This window comes from Musca autumnalis, unplaced genomic scaffold, assembly GCF_047663935.1.
Source record: "Musca autumnalis isolate F117 unplaced genomic scaffold, ASM4766393v1 scaffold_2, whole genome shotgun sequence".
Lineage (NCBI taxonomy): Eukaryota > Metazoa > Arthropoda > Insecta > Diptera > Muscidae > Musca > Musca autumnalis.
Window position 1 is genome coordinate 31,660,863 of NW_027411755.1, and position 18,516 is coordinate 31,679,378.

Below are 18,516 nucleotides of genomic sequence, written 5' to 3' on the forward strand. Positions count from 1 at the left end.
TAAGTACCAGACTACAAAAACGAAGCAAATAATTTTTCGTATTTAGTATGGTCTCTTGCACGACTTCTCAAGGGAGACCAAAAATTTAGCACGATCGTGTCACATAGTGCAGATCGTGTTTAGTCGTGTCGTGCAAAACCGTGTCGAACAAAAAAACACGATCACGCACGGCCAAAAATGTATTCCGGCACGACACGCACAAACACGGCGTTTTTCGAGAAGGCACGAACACGCACTACTCACGGCACGACACGCGCCCACCTCTAGCAGGAATATAAGAGGAAATGTGGCAGTGAACAGGCTGAAACGGCGTTCAGGGCACAGAAATAGAAGTTTATTCCGAAATGTGGGGTTTTAAACTGAAGGAGACGGCTGACGGAGAGAAAAAGTATAAAACGAGATTTGTTGCAAAGGGATTTTCTCAGAAGTATGGCGAAAACTATGACGAAATTTTTGCACCGGTCGTGAAGCAGTCAACCATTCGCTGTTTATTAGCAATTGCAAGTTACCATGATATAAAGGTAAAACACATCGATATTAAAACTGCCTTTTTGTGCGGTGAGTTGGATGTTGATATTTATGTAGATCAACCTGAAGGTTTTGCTTTACCTGGAAATGAACACCTTGTATGTAAATTGAAACGCAGCTTGTATGGATTGAAACAGTCGGCTCGTTGTTGGAATCTTCGCATCAATAAAATTTTGATTGATTCTGGATTCAGAAGGGGAAAAGCCGAGCCTTGCTTGTACGTTAAAGGTGATGGAGATTCAATGATATGTGTGTTGATCTACGTGGACGATATTATCGTGGCAACCAAGAAAGATGTCGAGTTTGCAAAAATTGTGAAAGTTCTTAAGTCGAACTTTGAAATAACCGAGATGGGCGATTTAAAGTTTTATTTGGGAATCGAAGTAAATTTGGAGGATAACGTGTACTATTTATCTCAAGAGCGTTATATAGATAAATTGATCAAGGAATTTGGTCTGGAAAATTCTAAAATTTCTTCACTCCCAATGGATCTCGGATATTTGAAAAATGGAAATGGAGTTTTATTTGAAAATAACAACTTGTATAGAAAAGCTATTGGTTCGTTGCTGTATATTTCAAATAATACTCGTCCAGATATTTCCTTAGCTGTGTCTGTTCTATCTAGAAAAGTTAGTTGTCCTACGGATGTGGACTGGACAGAAGTAAAAAGAGTTCTACGATACTTAAAAGGGACAAAAAGTATGAAGATATGTGTAGGCTCTAAAAATGATTTGATTCTTACGGGCTATGCTGATGCCGATTGGGCTGGAGAAATCAACGGGCGTAAATCCACAAGCGGATATGTTTTTAAACTTGGTGATGCGGTTGTGCCTTATGCTAGCCGAAAGCAATCAAATGTTACGTTGTCTTCGACTGAGGCTGAGTATGTCGCTCTTGCGGAAGCATCTCAAGAACTTTTGTGGTTGATTCAACTTATGAAGGAATTCAAAATAGATATTCCAACGTCCAAAGTTTTTGAGGATAATCAAAGCTGTTTGAAAATACTCCAGGATGAGAAAGTGAATCCGAGAAGTAAGCATATCGACGTGAAGTATTATTTTGTGCGAGACTTATGTCAGTCTGGAGCTGTTATATATGAATATTGTCCAACGGAGTCGATGCTTGCGGATATTCTCACGAAGCCAGTACAAAGACTTAAGATATGTAGTTTAAGGAATTTAATTGGCTTTAGTAATTAATGAAATGAATGTTAAGATTTTGTATCTATGTATAAATTTATTACTTTGCAATATTGAAAATATTGAGAAGGGGTGTTAGTAATCAATTTGAAGTATGTGTAAACATAGTACGAATTAATGTGTGTCATCACTGTTTGAATATCATCCCTGCATAAAGTACTTTTATTTGCATTCATGTAATTTGTATGAATATTCTAAGAGCGCAATTTTTCTCTCAATAAACGATTATCATCTGAACAAACAACAGATTGAACCATCGACCTGCACATTCAGTGGGAGCTTCATTTGCTGTTGACTTATGGCCTGTTCCCGTAGAACTCAACAAGATGATCTTACAATCATCTGCGTAAGTAATTAACGCAATACCATGGGGAGGGCTTGGAGTTTCGGAGATATCACCCTCCTTGGGGAACTCCTTGCTTCCCTCTACTGGGTTTGGACTCCTTTTTTCTGAATTCCACGTATGACTGGCGACCACACACATATACAGCGACCCAGTGTTTCAAACAAGACAGTAGAGTAGTATTCTCGACATATTTTCTGCATTCCTTGCAAATATAAAAAACAACATCACATAACCTTGAGTATAACATAGAAAAATTAAAATCAAAAATATTACAAAGAAAAAATTATTATTATTATTATTATTAGAAATCGGTGTCGATGCGGAAACTTTTTTCATTGAATCGATCTAAAAACAGGTTTTCGTTATCAGGACAATATTCCGCAAATGGTACTGACGTGGTATTTTTATACCCTCCGCCATAGTATGGAGGGTATATTAAGTTTGTCACTCCGTTTGTAACACATCGAACTAATCATTTGCGACTCTATAAATTATATATATTCTTGATCAGGATAAAATTCTAAGACGATCTAGCCATGTCCGTCTGTTGTAATCACTCTAGCGTCCGCAATAATTGAGATAGAGTGCTGAAATTTTGCACCCGAGGGTCTTTTATCCATAGGCAGGTCAAGTTCGAAGATGGGCTATATCGGTCCACTCTTTGGTATAGCCCCCATATAACGGTACCTCCGGATTTAAGGTATTTTGACATTCTTCGCCACATTTTCAGACCGAATTAGCTATAATTTGGCACTTAGGGTTCCTACTGATCAACAAACTTATATCCCAAAGGATATGGGTATAGGTCCATGTTTTGGTATAGTCCCCATATAACGGTACCTCCCGATTTTCGGTATTTTGAGAATTTTAGCCACAATTTTTAACCGAGCAATCTGCAATTTGACATTTGAGGTTCTCAGTGGTCATGAAACATCTCCAAAAAAACATCGTCAACAAAGGTCCATGTTTTGGTATAGCCTCCATATAACGGTACTTCCCGATTTTCGGTATTTTGAGAATTTTAACTACAGTTTTTAGCCGAAATAGCTGTAATTTGACATTTGAAGTTCTCAGTGGTCATAAAACATCTCCAATGAAACATCGTCAACAAAGGTCCATGTTTTGGTATAGCCCCCATATAACGGTACCTTCCGATGTTCGGTATTTTAAGCATTTTAGTTACAATTTTTAACCGAAATAGCTGTCATTTGACATTTGAGGTTCTCAGTGGTCATGAAACATCTCCACGAAACATCGTCAACATACGTCCATGTTTTTGTATAGCCCCCATATAACGGTACCTCCCGATTTTCGGTATTTTGAGCACTTTAGTTACAATTTTTAACCGAACTAGCTGTAATTTGACATTTGAGGTTCTCAGTGGTCATGAAACATTTCCACGAAACATCGTCAACATAGGTCCATGTTTTTGTATAGCCCCCATATATCGGTACCTCCCGATTTTCGGGAATTTTCAGTGGTCACGAAATTTCTTCACTAAAATTCGCCAACATGTGTCCATTTTTGATGGTCTACATTGTTTTGATGAAACTACCCTCAATTTGAATGTTGAAGTTCCCTGCAGCTATAAAACTTTTCCGCTAAAAAAATTAAAGATAGGTTGACTCTTTGATATAGCCCCGTAGTTGGTACCTTTCACCTAGCTGAACACATTTTTTTAGATTAGATTAGATAACACTGTGCAAGAAAATGGCGCTGAAAGTCTGGGGCACGGAAAATTCCTCTTGGGGAAGAAAGGCCTTGGTGAGTATATTATGAACCCCGAAGGACAGATCCGCCGTGAGTCGAACTTCCGCGTTATGGCGTGATGAAATTTTTGTTAGAGACCCTGTGGGCCATCAGGAATTAGCGTTATATCTTTGTTCACTGTTGCTTAAGTGCTCTACAAAAACAACAAACAAAGATATAATACTAATTCATGATGGCTGTCAGGGTCTCTTGCAAAAACTTCATCACTCCATAACGCGGAAGTTCGACGCACGGCGCATCTGTCCTTCGGGGTTTTTAATATACATACACCAAGGGCTTTCATCTCCAAAAGGAATTATCTCTGCCCCAATAAATGTAATTTAAACAATAGTGGGTGGCAGTAGGAGTCTATATATTATCGAAAAGTTGTTCCACCTAAAATTGTGAAAGGACCTTACGTAATTATTCCATTTTAATTAAGACTATTTTATGGTGGAGGGTATAAAAAGTTCGGCCCTTAACGACTTTTTACTTGTTTAGTTATAGCCCCAATGTAGATTCTATTACCCTATAATGGCTAGACAAACACACCTAACAACTTTCATTCCTTCATACCCTCTTTCTGTTCCAGTATTAACCATCGTCATTTTTCATGACTCTGAAATACCTGTGAATGAAGTTCCTCCTCCCTTTAACGACCCCTATTAAAAAAGAGAGCATATCTTTTGTATATCATATCGAGATTTATTAATAAATTTTATTTTAAATGGTATATGAAAACCTGTCATAGGAAATCTCAATCATCCATTACCGGACCCAAAGTAATAATGAAAGTCCTTATCTGCATTGCACTCAGCTCAATGACAAATTTACGATCATCCGTTTTCTCCAAAGGCAATTCACCAATTGAATATTTCATACGTTTTAGCTTTTCGCTGCGCAAACGATTAAGTTCCTGCTGATGCGACGATGAATTCATTTCACGTTTCAAGCGATTACTTTCGGCACCCAAATTACCAGCTGGCAAAAGTTCATCATAGTAACGTGTCGAATACATGGGTCTTTCGGCCTTTTGTAGCTGGACGTATTTAAATGATTTCGAGAAGACAGCATAACTTTCATAGGAGTTTTCTTCCGGGTCGGGAACAAATTCCATGCGACGATTTTCATCCAACCAGGCATTGCCGTCCAAAGTGGTTTCACGTATGTCACTGATTGCGAAGCCACCGAAAATATTCTTAACATTGAATTGTACAAATTTGGAATATTCGGGATCCTCATCTTTTTCCAGCAGATGTTCGAAGCGCACGAGAATTTCATGATCATGCCAGGGTTCAAAGGTCAACAGGTGGATGTTTTGTGGTAAATTGGCAGACATGGCGGTGAACTAGGAAAGAAATTAAAATAGATGAATCTGTAAAAGGTTTAATAAGTTTTTTTTCCGAATTTCTACTCACAATATTTGTAAACTGTTGACGCCATTGGGTATAGCTGTAATTGGTCTGACTGAAGAATTTCCAGGGTGCCAATGTCTTCTCTAATTGTGTAAATCTTTCCACGGCTTGTATGGTCGGACTTTGATCCAATTGTGAAGAACCGAATACCAAATAATGGGTTCCTCGGGCCACCAAACCTTGGCCATAGGCAGTTTCATTTAACGATTCATCCACACCAAAGGCATCATCATGCAGCAGACGCCGATGGACCATCAATTCCAAAGAACCATCAGCCAATGAAGAACCACCCTGGGCACGATCAGTCAGTATAGCCATTCTTGCATGTTCATCCTCCAAAGCAATTTTTGTTGTCACGGGATAATAGTTACCCGCTATGTGTTCCAATAATTTCACCCTCCACGTATCACGATGATCTTTAAGGCGCTTAATCATTTCACGTCCATTGGAATCGGTATAGAAAATACCTTCAGATTTGATATCGGCATTAAAACGTGTTATGATTTCTTTGCCCACTCCATCTTCCACCGGTATGGGACCAACCATCCACTCAAATTCAGCATAACGTTTACCCTTGTATACTCTTATCACCTGACTAATCCAATCGTTGAATTTCTGATGTACCTCCTCCACCAAATCACCGCGATACACAGTGATCTCAGGAGCCACAGTGACAGTGCGTATTTTATCTTGCTTTGGTCGAAAGATATACGCTCCCGAAGATCTATTTTCAAATTCACGATTATTACCGATGGCAGCTTCATAATACAGGAATTCTTGGTTGACAATGCGGGAGACACCATCAGCCTCGACATTGACCAGGAAGCCATTTGTGTCAAAGGTCAGGCGTATGTACTAGAGAGACAGAGAGAATTATAGAGTAAAAAATTTTTCAAATTATTTTCTCTTTAATGTTTATCCGATAGCTCCTTACCTCATTGCCAATATCCACCAAACTAGACATATTATCAGGATCCGGTACAGGTTTCATGTGATGACCATCGGTCTTCTTGATATAATAGGATTTATAACCAAATGCCGGCAACTCAGTGGCCAAGAATATTAACTCATATTTTGCCTCCGATTCACGGAAGGTTAGATTTTGAACGGGTTCAGCCACAGGAACATATTGGATGTCTAAGACCACATCTGGAAAAAAGAAAATAAATTAAAAATGGCTGTTTTACGACTCAGAAGAGACACGATAATATTTTGACTCATTTTGTTCAACTTTCTGTTTAGTTCCGCATTAGCTTGGAACTACTTCGAATGACTTAGTACGGTGGTTCTTTTCAGTGAATACATCAATTGAACCACCTAATTTGTAAAGATCTTCATTGATCCTCACAACAATAAACGAGGCTTTTTACAGATTATTTTTGATCTACTTTCTTCAGACCAATAAACGTGGATTTTTAAAGAATATTTTTCCAAGACCTTCACAACAATAAACGTGGATTTTTAAAGAATATTTTTTCCAAGACCTTCGCAACAATAAACGTGGATTTTTAAAGAATATTTTTTCCAAGACCTTCACAACAATAAACGTGGATTTTTAAAGAATATTTTTTCCAAGACCTTCACAACAATAAACGTGGATTTTTAAAGAATATTTTTTCCAAGACCTTCGCAACAATAAACGTGGATTTTTAAAGAATATTTTTTCCAAGACCTTCACAACAATAAACGTGGATTTTTAAAGAATATTTTTTCCAAGACCTTCACAACAATAAACGTGGATTTTTAAAGAATATTTTTTCCAAGACCTTCACAACAATAAACGTGGATTTTTAAAGAATATTTTTTCCAAGACCTTCACAACAATAAACGTGGATTGTTAAAGAATATTTTTTCCAAGACCTTCACAACAATAAACGTGGATTTTTAAAGAATATTTTTTCCAAGACCTTCACAACAATAAACGTGGATTTTTAAAGAATATTTTTTCCAAGACCTTCGCAACAATAAACGTGGATTTTTAAAGAATATTTTTTCCAAGACCTTCACAACAATAAACGTGGATTGTTAAAGAATATTTTTTCCAAGACCTTCACAACAATAAACGTGGATTTTTAAAGAATATTTTTTCCAAGACCTTCACAACAATAAACGTGGATTTTTAAAGAATATTTTTTCCAAGACCTTCACAACAATAAACGTGGATTTTTAAAGAATATTTTTTCCAAGACCTTCACAACAATAAACGTGGATTTTTAAAGAATATTTTTTCCAAGACCTTCACAACAATAAACGTGGATTTTTAAAGAATATTTTTTCCAAGACCTTCACAACAATAAACGTGGATTTTTAAAGAATATTTTTTCCAAGACCTTCACAACAATAAACGTGGATTTTTAAAGAATATTTTTTCCAAGACCTTCACAACAATAAACGTGGATTTTTAAAGAATATTTTTTCCAAGACCTTCACAACAATAAACGTGGATTTTTAAAGAATATTTTTTCCAAGACCTTCGCAACAATAAACGTGGATTTTTAAAGAATATTTTTTCCAAGACCTTCACAACAATAAACGTGGATTGTTAAAGAATATTTTTTCCAAGACCTTCACAACAATAAACGTGGATTTTTAAAGAATATTTTTTCCAAGACCTTCACAACAATAAACGTGGATTTTTAAAGAATATTTTTTCCAAGACCTTCACAACAATAAACGTGGATTTTTAAAGAATATTTTTTCCAAGACCTTCACAACGATAAACGTGGATTTTTAAAGAATATTTTTTCCAAGACCTTCACAACAATAAACGTGGATTTTTAAAGAATATTTTTTCCAAGACCTTCACAACAATAAACGTGGATTTTTAAAGAATATTTTTTCAAAGACCTTCACAACAATAAACGTGGATTTTTAAAGAATATTTTTTCCAAGACCTTCACAACAATAAACGTGGATTTTTAAAGAATATTTTTTCCAAGACCTTCACAACAATAAACATGGATTTTTAAAGAATATTTTTTCCAAGACCTTCACAACAATAAACGTGGATTGTTAAAGAATATTTTTTCCAAGACCTTCACAACAATAAACGTGGATTTTTAAAGAATATTTTTTCCAAGACCTTCACAACAATAAACGTGGATTTTTAAAGAATATTTTTTCCAAGACCTTCGCAACAATAAACGTGGATTTTTAAAGAATATTTTTTCCAAGACCTTCACAACAATAAACGTGGATTGTTAAAGAATATTTTTTCCAAGACCTTCACAACAATAAACGTGGATTTTTAAAGAATATTTTTTCCAAGACCTTCACAACAATAAACGTGGATTTTTAAAGAATATTTTTTCCAAGACCTTCACAACAATAAACGTGGATTTTTAAAGAATATTTTTTCCAAGACCTTCACAACAATAAACGTGGATTTTTAAAGAATATTTTTTCCAAGACCTTCACAACAATAAACGTGGATTTTTAAAGAATATTTTTTCCAAGACCTTCACAACAATAAACGTGGATTTTTAAAGAATATTTTTTCCAAGACCTTCACAACAATAAACGTGGATTTTTAAAGAATATTTTTTCCAAGACCTTCGCAACAATAAACGTGGATTTTTAAAGAATATTTTTTCCAAGACCTTCACAACAATAAACGTGGATTGTTAAAGAATATTTTTTCCAAGACCTTCACAACAATAAACGTGGATTTTTAAAGAATATTTTTTCCAAGACCTTCACAACAATAAACGTGGATTTTTAAAGAATATTTTTTCCAAGACCTTCACAACAATAAACGTGGATTTTTAAAGAATATTTTTTCCAAGACCTTCACAACGATAAACGTGGATTTTTAAAGAATATTTTTTCCAAGACCTTCACAACAATAAACGTGGATTTTTAAAGAATATTTTTTCCAAGACCTTCACAACAATAAACGTGGATTTTTAAAGAATATTTTTTCAAAGACCTTCACAACAATAAACGTGGATTTTTAAAGAATATTTTTTCCAAGACCTTCACAACAATAAACGTGGATTTTTAAAGAATATTTTTTCCAAGACCTTCACAACAATAAACGTGGATTTTTAAAGAATATTTTTTCCAAGACCTTCACAACAATAAACGTGGATTTTTAAAGAATATTTTTTCCAAGACCTTCACAACAATAAACGTGGATTTTTAAAGAATATTTTTTCCAAGACCTTCACAACAATAAACGTGGATTTTTAAAGAATATTTTTTCCAAGACCTTCACAACAATAAACGTGGATTTTTAAAGAATATTTTTTCCAAGACCTTCACAACAATAAACGTGGATTTTTAAAGAATATTTTTTCCAAGACCTTCACAACAATAAACGTGGATTTTTAAAGAATATTTTTTCCAAGACCTTCACAACAATAAACGTGGATTTTTAAAGAATATTTTTTCCAAGACCTTCACAACAATAAACGTGGATTTTTAAAGAATATTTTTTCCAAGACCTTCACAACAATAAACGTGGATTTTTAAAGAATATTTTTTCCAAGACCTTCACAACAATAAACGTGGATTTTTAAAGAATATTTTTTCCAAGACCTTCACAACAATAAACGTGGATTTTTAAAGAATATTTTTTCCAAGACCTTCACAACAATAAACGTGGATTTTTAAAGAATATTTTTTCCAAGACCTTCACAACAATAAACGTGGATTTTTAAAGAATATTTTTTCCAAGACCTTCACAACAATAAACGTGGATTTTTAAAGAATATTTTTTCCAAGACCTTCACAACAATAAACGTGGATTTTTAAAGAATATTTTTTCCAAGACCTTCACAACAATAAACGTGGATTTTTAAAGAATATTTTTTCCAAGACCTTCACAACAATAAACGTGGATTTTTAAAGAATATTTTTTCCAAGACCTTCACAACAATAAACGTGGATTTTTAAAGAATATTTTTTCCAAGACCTTCACAACAATAAACGTGGATTTTTAAAGAATATTTTTTCCAAGACCTTCACAACAATAAACGTGGATTTTTAAAGAATATTTTTTCCAAGACCTTCACAATATTTTAAGGAATATTTTTTCCAAGACCTTCACAACAATAAACGTGGATTTTTAAAGAATATTTTTCAAAGACCTTCACAACAATAAACGTGGATTTTTAAAGAATATTTTTTCCAAGACCTTCACAACAATAAACGTGGATTTTTAAAGAATATTTTTTCATCGACCTTCACAACAATAAACGTGGATTTTTAAAGAATATTTTTTCCAAGACCTTCACAACAATAAACGTGAATTTTTAGAGAATATTTTTTCATCGACCTTCACAACAATAAACGTGGATTTTTAAAAAATATTTTTTTTAAAAACCTTCACAACAATAAACGTGGATTTTTAAAAAAATATTTTTTCCAAGACCTTCACAATATTTTAAGGAATATTTTTTCCAAGACCTTCACAACAATAAACGTAGATTTTTAAAGAATGTTTTTCCAAGACCTTCACAACAATAAACGTGGATTTTTAAAGAATATTTTTTCCAAGACCTTCACAACAATAAACGTGGATTTTTAAAGAATATTTTTTCCAAGACCTTCACAACAATAAACGTGGATTTTTAAAGAATATTTTTTCCAAGACCTTCACAACAATAAACGTGGATTTTTAAAGAATATTTTTTCCAAGACCTTCACAACAATAAACGTGGATTTTTAAAGAATATTTTTTCCAAGACCTTCACAACAATAAACGTGGATTTTTAAAGAATATTTTTTCCAAGACCTTCACAACAATAAACGTGGATTTTTAAAGAATATTTTTTCCAAGACCTTCACAACAATAAACGTGGATTTTTAAAGAATATTTTTTCCAAGACCTTCACAACAATAAACGTGGATTTTTAAAGAATATTTTTTCCAAGACCTTCACAACAATAAACGTGGATTTTTAAAGAATATTTTTTCCAAGACCTTCACAACAATAAACGTGGATTTTTAAAGAATATTTTTTCCAAGACCTTCACAACAATAAACGTGGATTTTTAAAGAATATTTTTTCCAAGACCTTCACAACAATAAACGTGGATTTTTAAAGAATATTTTTTCCAAGACCTTCACAACAATAAACGTGGATTTTTAAAGAATATTTTTTCCAAGACCTTCACAACAATAAACGTGGATTTTTAAAGAATATTTTTTCCAAGACCTTCACAACAATAAACGTGGATTTTTAAAGAATATTTTTTCCAAGACCTTCACAACAATAAACGTGGATTTTTAAAGAATATTTTTTCCAAGACCTTCACAACAATAAACGTGGATTTTTAAAGAATATTTTTTCCAAGACCTTCACAACAATAAACGTGGATTTTTAAAGAATATTTTTTCCAAGACCTTCACAACAATAAACGTGGATTTTTAAAGAATATTTTTTCCAAGACCTTCACAACAATAAACGTGGATTTTTAAAGAATATTTTTTCATCGACCTTCACAGCAATAAACGTGGATTTTTAAAAAAATATTTTTTCCAAGACCTTCACAACAATAAACGTGGATTTTTAAAAAATATTTTTTTTAAAAACCTTCACAACAATAAACGTGGATTTTTAAAGAATATTTTTTCATCGACCTTCACAACAATAAACGTGAATTTTTAAATAAATATTTTTTCCAAGACCTTCACAACAATAAACGTGGATTTTTAAAGAATATTTTTTCATCGACCTTCACAACAATAAACGTGGATTCTTAAAGAATTTTTTTTTCCTGACCTTCACAACAATAAACGTTGATTTTTAAAGAATATTTTTTCCACGAACTTCACAGCAATAAACGTGGATTTTTAAAGAATATTTTTTCCAAGACCTTCACAACAATAAACGTGGATTTTTAAAGAATATTTTTTCCAAGACCTTCACAACAATAAACGTGGATTTTTAAAGAATATTTTTTCCAAGACCTTCACAACAATAAACGTGGATTTTTAAAGAATATTTTTTCCAAGACCTTCACAACAATAAACGTGGATTTTTAAAGAATATTTTTTCATCGACCTTCACAGCAATAAACGTGGATTTTTAAAGAATATTTTTTCATCGACCTTCACAGCAATAAACGTGGATTTTTAAAGAAATATTTTTTTAAGACCTGCACAACAATAAACGTGCATTTTTAGAGAATATTTTTTCATCGACCTTCACAACAATAAACGTGGATTTTTAAAAAATATTTTTTCCAAGACCTCCACAACAATAAACGTGGATTTTTAAAGAATATTTTTTCCAAGACCTTCACAACAATAAACGTGGATTTTTAAAGAATATTTTTTCCAAGACCTTCACAACAATAAACGTGGATTTTTAACAAATATTTTTTCCAAGACCTTCACAACAATAAACGTGGATTTTTAAAAAATATTTTTTCCAAGACCTTCACAACAATAAACGTGGATTTTTAAAGAATATTTTTTCATCGACCTTCACAACAATAAACGTGGATTCTTAAAGAATTTTTTTTTTCTGACCTTCACAACAATAAACGTTGATTTTTAAAGAATTTTTTTTCCTGACCTTCACAACAATAAACGTGGATTTTTAAAGAATATTTTTTCCAAGACCTTCACAACAATAAACGTGGATTTTTAAAGAATATTTTTTTAATGAAAATGTTCAATCTTACCTTTATAATCCTTGACCACATAATTAACATCTGGAACTGGCAATCGTACATATTCATCGGTTGTATGACCCAATGGATTATATAGCGTCAGCACAAATTGTTCACTTTGCTCGGAAACATCACACGAGCTAATATTCAGCAATGAACAGGTTTTAAATTCAAATTTAAATGGTCTTGGCGCCCCGTAACGTTTTGGCCTTGGCGTCTCTCCTTCCACCAAAACATTTAGCACCGAACGAGCATTGGCAGAACATGTCCTCATGCCTACGCTTAGATGACGAGCATAATCATAGGCAACCTTCTGTTTTTCCGTACCCGTTACAGCATCATGATGTTGCATTACACCCATTGTTTCACGCATAAAACCCAAGTGGGGTAATAATTCTGGATGGAGGTTAGGTGTTAGGGTGGTCAGTTGTTTGCAAACTTGTAGGAAATTATTTCCCAAACGTTCATAACGTTTTATTGTTGGTCGTGAGGTGAAGTAGCCAGTCCAATAGGCGTGGGGATCTGAAGCATAGGGGAAGAAATCATCATCTTTTGTGGGCCATGTTATGCCGGCATCATGCAAAGCCTTGAGATAGCAGGAGGGAGTGGAGTAGAGGAGATTTATCTGGGAACCATTTGCCTGGCGTTCATTGGCATATCTGTGGAGGGATGAGAGGGAGATAAAAATCAATGGTTATGACGCATTATGCGGAGAGAAGATAACACTTTTGCCTAAACTTGACTCACTTTATTAATTTATCCAAATTTTTATACCACATGTTGGCATTTTGATAATGGAAATCCTCACCCATGGTAACTAGAATGTTATTAGAACGATAACCCTCAGCCATTTTAAGGGCGATTTTAAAGAATTCATCAACCTAAGAGAGAAGATCATTAACCAAATTTCCCTTTATGGAGATTCTAACTCTCAAGGCTCCTCGACCAGTATTCCAAATGCCCTGAGATTCTCAAATATCCAAGGAAATTTTTAACCTTTCCTTGCAATCGTACAAAAAAGTAAACATTAGAGTTTTGAACATGGGTAAGGATTTTTTACTCTCCAAGCCAAGTTTAAGCAAAATTTTACATCTGAAAAAAATTTTCGATCTATATTTACCTGATCAATTTATCCAAATTTTTATAATAAACATTGGCATCCTGATAGGTAAAATCACCGCCCATGGTAACAATAATATTATTGGTACGATAATACTTTGATTGTTTCTTGACAAAGTCAAAGAATTCATTAACCTGGTCATCAATTGAAAAAGAAAATCAAATTTATTCAATTACAACTCCAGTCAAACTTACCCTCCTTTTAACGTTGTTATCGGGACTATGTTTACCATCAATGATCGGCTCATCGGCACAGAGAATATCAAAACAGAAACCAGGTGGCGGTTGATATTGATTGAAGAGGGCACCCGTGAATAGATGTGAACTTTCATCCAAATTTGCCGAAGCTCTCCATATCATTTCGGCTTTTTTCGTCATCAAGCGTTCATCTTTATCCTGATAATCCAGGCGGCCAAAGAATAAACCATCGAAACCCATTTGGGCAAACATTGAAGCCATTTCTCGGGAGTGACCGAAAGGATCAATTTGCCAGCCGATACGTGGACGACCACATTCTCCGAAAGTGTCATTGAGGCGTCTGAAAAAAGAAATATATTTACCAATATGAAAGGACACAAATTAAAAAGGCCAATAAAGAGCTACTAATATATCACACGTTAATGTTAATAGCGCCATCTATACTTCAACTTTAACAACCACAATAAATACAATGTCAAAGAAGTACAAAATATTGAGTATACTTCTAGGCGGAATATTTAAATAATAAATATGAGAATTTTTTTGAATATTTTCCCAAAGACCTTCCCAGACATAAACGTGGATTTTTTAAAGAATATTTTCTCAAAGATCTTCTCAGACATAAACGTGGGTTTTTAAAGAATATTTTCTCAAAGAACTTCCCAGACATAAACGTGGATTTTTTAAAGAATATTTTTTCAAACAACTTCCCGGACATAAACGTGGATTTTTTAAAGAATATTTTCTCAAAGACCTTCCCAGACATAAACGTGGATTTTTTAAAGAATATTTTCTCAAAGAACTTCCCAGACATAAACGTGGATTTTTTAAAGAATATTTTCTCAAAGAACTTCCCAGATATAAACGCGGATTTTTTAAAGAATGTTTTCTCAAACAACTTCCAGACATAAACGTGGATTTTTTAAAGAATATTTTCTTAAACAACTTCCAAGAAATAAACGTGGATTTTTAAAGAATATTTTCTCAAACAACTTCCCAGACATAAACGTGGATTTTTTAAAGAATATTTTCTCAAACAACTTCCCAGACATAAACGTGGATTTTTTAAAGAATATTTTCTCAAACAACTTCCCAGACATAAACGTGGATTTTTTAAAGAATATTTTCTCAAACAACTTCCCAGACATAAACGTGGATTTTTTAAAGAATATTTTCTCAAACAACTTCCTAGACATAAACGTGGATTTTTTAAAGAATATTTTCTCAAACAACTTCCCAGACATAAACGTGGATTTTTTAAAGAATATTTTCTCAAACAACTTCCCAGACATAAACGTGGATTTTTTAAAGAATATTTTCTCAAACAACTTCCCAGACATAAACGTGGATTTTTTAAAGAATATTTTCTCAAACAACTTCCCAGACATAAACGTGGATTTTTTAAAGAATATTTTCTCAAACAACTTCCCAGACATAAACGTGGATTTTTTAAAGAATATTTTCTCAAACAACTTCCCAGACATAAACGTGGATTTTTTAAAGAATATTTTCTCAAACAACTTCCCAGACATAAACGTGGATTTTTTAAAGAATATTTTCTCAAACAACTTCCCAGACATAAACGTGGATTTTTTAAAGAATATTTTCTCAAACAACTTCCCAGACATAAACGTGGATTTTTTAAAGAATATTTTCTCAAACAACTTCCCAGACATAAACGTGGATTTTTTAAAGAATATTTTCTCAAACAACTTCCCAGACATAAACGTGGATTTTTTAAAGAATATTTTCTCAAACAACTTCCCAGACATAAACGTGGATTTTTTAAAGAATATTTTCTCAAACAACTTCCCAGACATAAACGTGGATTTTTTAAAGAATATTTTCTCAAACAACTTCCCAGACATAAACGTGGATTTTTTAAAGAATATTTTCTCAAACAACTTCCCAGACATAAACGTGGATTTTTTAAAGAATATTTTCTCAAACAACTTCCCAGACATAAACGTGGATTTTTTAAAGAATATTTTCTCAAACAACTTCCCAGACATAAACGTGGATTTTTTAAAGAATATTTTCTCAAACAACTTCCCAGACATAAACGTGGATTTTTTAAAGAATATTTTCTCAAACAACTTCCCAGACATAAACGTGGATTTTTTAAAGAATATTTTCTCAAACAACTTCCCAGACATAAACGTGGATTTTTTAAAGAATATTTTCTCAAACTACTTCCCAGACATAAACGTGGATCTTTTAAAGAATTTTTTATCAAAAACCCAGACATAAACGTGGATTTTTTAAAGAATTTTTTATCAAAAACCCAGACATAAACGTGGATTTTTTAAAGAATATTTTATCAAAAACCCAGACATAAACGTGGATTTTTTAAAGAATATTTTATCAAAAACCCAGACATAAACGTGGATTTTTTAAAGAATATTTTATCAAAAACCCAGACATAAACGTGGATTTTTTAAAAAATATTTTTCTTGGACCTTAGAGACAAAAACGTGGATTTTTTAAAGAATATTTTATCAAAACCCAGACATAAACGTGGATTTTTTAAAGAATATTTTATCAAAAACCCAGACATAAACGTGGATTTTTTAAAGAATATTTTATCAAAGACCTTAAGAGACATTAACGTGGATTTTTTAAAAAATATTTTTCTTGGACCTTAGAGACAAAAACGTGGATTTTTTAAAGAATATTTTTTCTTGCACCTTAGAGACAAAAACGTGGATTTTTTAAAGAATATTTTTTCCTTGACCCTAAGAGACAAAAACGTGGATTTTTTAAAGAATATTTTTTCTTGCACCTTAGAGACAAAAACGTGGATTTTTTAAAGAATATTTTTTCCTTGACCCTAAGAGACAAAAACGTGGATTTTTTAAAAAATATTTTTCTTGGACCTTAGAGGCAAAAACGTGGATTTTTAAAATAATATTTTTTCTTGGACCTTAGAGACAAAAACGTGGATTTTTTCTCAAAGACCTTAAGAGACGTGGATTTTTTAAAGAATATTTTTCATGGACGTGGATTTTTAAAGAATATTTTTCATCGACGTGGATGTTTTAAAGAATATTTTTCATGGACGTGGATTTTTTAAAGAATATTTTTCATCGACGTGGATTTTTTAAAGAATATTTTTCTTCGACTTGAATTTGTTAAAGAATATTTTTCTTCGACTTGAATTTGTTAAAGAATATTTTTCTTCGACTTGAATTTGTTAAAGAATATTTTTCTTCGACGTGGGTTTTTTAAAGAATATTTTTCTTCGACTTGGATTTTTTAAATAATATTTTTCATCGACGTGGATTCCTTAAAGAATATTTTTCATGGACGTGGATTTTTTAAAGAATATTTTTCATGGACGTGGATTTTTTAAAGAATATTTTTCATGGACGTGGATTTTTTAAAGAATATTTTTCATGGACGTGGATTTTTTAAAGAATATTTTTCATGGACGTGGATTTTTTAAAGAATATTTTTCATGGACGTGGATTTTTTAAAGAATATTTTTTATGGTCGTGGATTTTTTAAAGAATATTTTTCATGGACGTGGATTTTTTAAAGAATATTTTTCATGGACGTGGATTTTTTAAAGAATATTTTTCGTGGACGTGGATTTTTTAAAGAATATTATTCATGGACGTGGATTTTTTAAAGAATATTATTCATGGACGTGGATTTTTTAAAGAATATTATTCATGGACGTGGATTTTTTAAAGAATATTATTCATGGACGTGGATTTTTTAAAGAATATTATTCATGGACGTGGATTTTTAAAATAATATTTTTGGACATGGTATTTTCCCATCACAAAAACTCACCTCAGACCCCATGCAAATTGATCGATAACACTTTGATAGTGAGTCGTGGCCTCATCATTCATACTCCAAGCACCACCAATAAATTCCAAACGTCCTTCGTCGACCAACATTCGGACTTGCTGCTTCATAGCATCGTTTTGTTCGGACCACCATTTAAAAAAGAATGCAGATTCAACATAAATGAACCTCTTTTGAGGATCCTTTATCAATTCCGCCACCACAGAATCTAAAATATATTGAACACCAGCTTTTTGTATCAGCGTTTGACTGCCATAATAATATTGATCGACGGTCTTGAGCCAGCCAACATCATCATGGGTATGTGGCACCAAATGGACATTAAGCATATGGGGTTTCACTTTGGGGCAGCTCTAGAATAATTATTTAATTTATTTATTTATTTTTATTTAATTATTTTGTTATTTTTTGCGAAATTTTCTTTTTAAAGATGCTCTCATATTTCTTGTCTTTGTTATTGTTTTTTGCTTCTCTTTGTGTTTTTACATTATCAGCGATAACATTATTTGACCTACCGCATAGCC

The 18,516-nt window shown here is 32.8% G+C and overlaps 1 protein-coding gene across 2 annotated transcripts in view; it reads right to left on the bottom strand.

The window, feature by feature from the left end:
- Positions 1 to 4,506: 4,506 nt before the first annotated feature.
- LManII (Lysosomal alpha-mannosidase II) overlaps positions 4,507 to 18,516 on the bottom strand; it is a 14,460-nt gene continuing 450 nt past the window's right edge. Inside the window, exons 1-8 of one of the 2 annotated variants that reach the window (XM_073967486.1) lie at positions 18,508 to 18,516; positions 17,975 to 18,345; positions 14,174 to 14,516; positions 13,980 to 14,113; positions 12,872 to 13,518; positions 6,172 to 6,386; positions 5,241 to 6,092; positions 4,507 to 5,170 (exon numbers count right to left, since the gene is read on the bottom strand). The exon at positions 18,508 to 18,516 is cut by the window's right edge and continues 450 nt beyond it. In XM_073967486.1, coding sequence (XP_073823587.1) covers positions 4,580 to 5,170; positions 5,241 to 6,092; positions 6,172 to 6,386; positions 12,872 to 13,518; positions 13,980 to 14,113; positions 14,174 to 14,516; positions 17,975 to 18,345; positions 18,508 to 18,516 — 3,162 coding nt within the window. In that variant the 3' untranslated portion in view covers positions 4,507 to 4,579. Of the gene's footprint in view, positions 5,171 to 5,240; positions 6,093 to 6,171; positions 6,387 to 12,871; positions 13,519 to 13,606; positions 13,741 to 13,979; positions 14,114 to 14,173; positions 14,517 to 17,974; positions 18,346 to 18,507 lie in introns of both variants that reach the window. The other variant, XM_073967487.1, reaches the window with a different exon arrangement.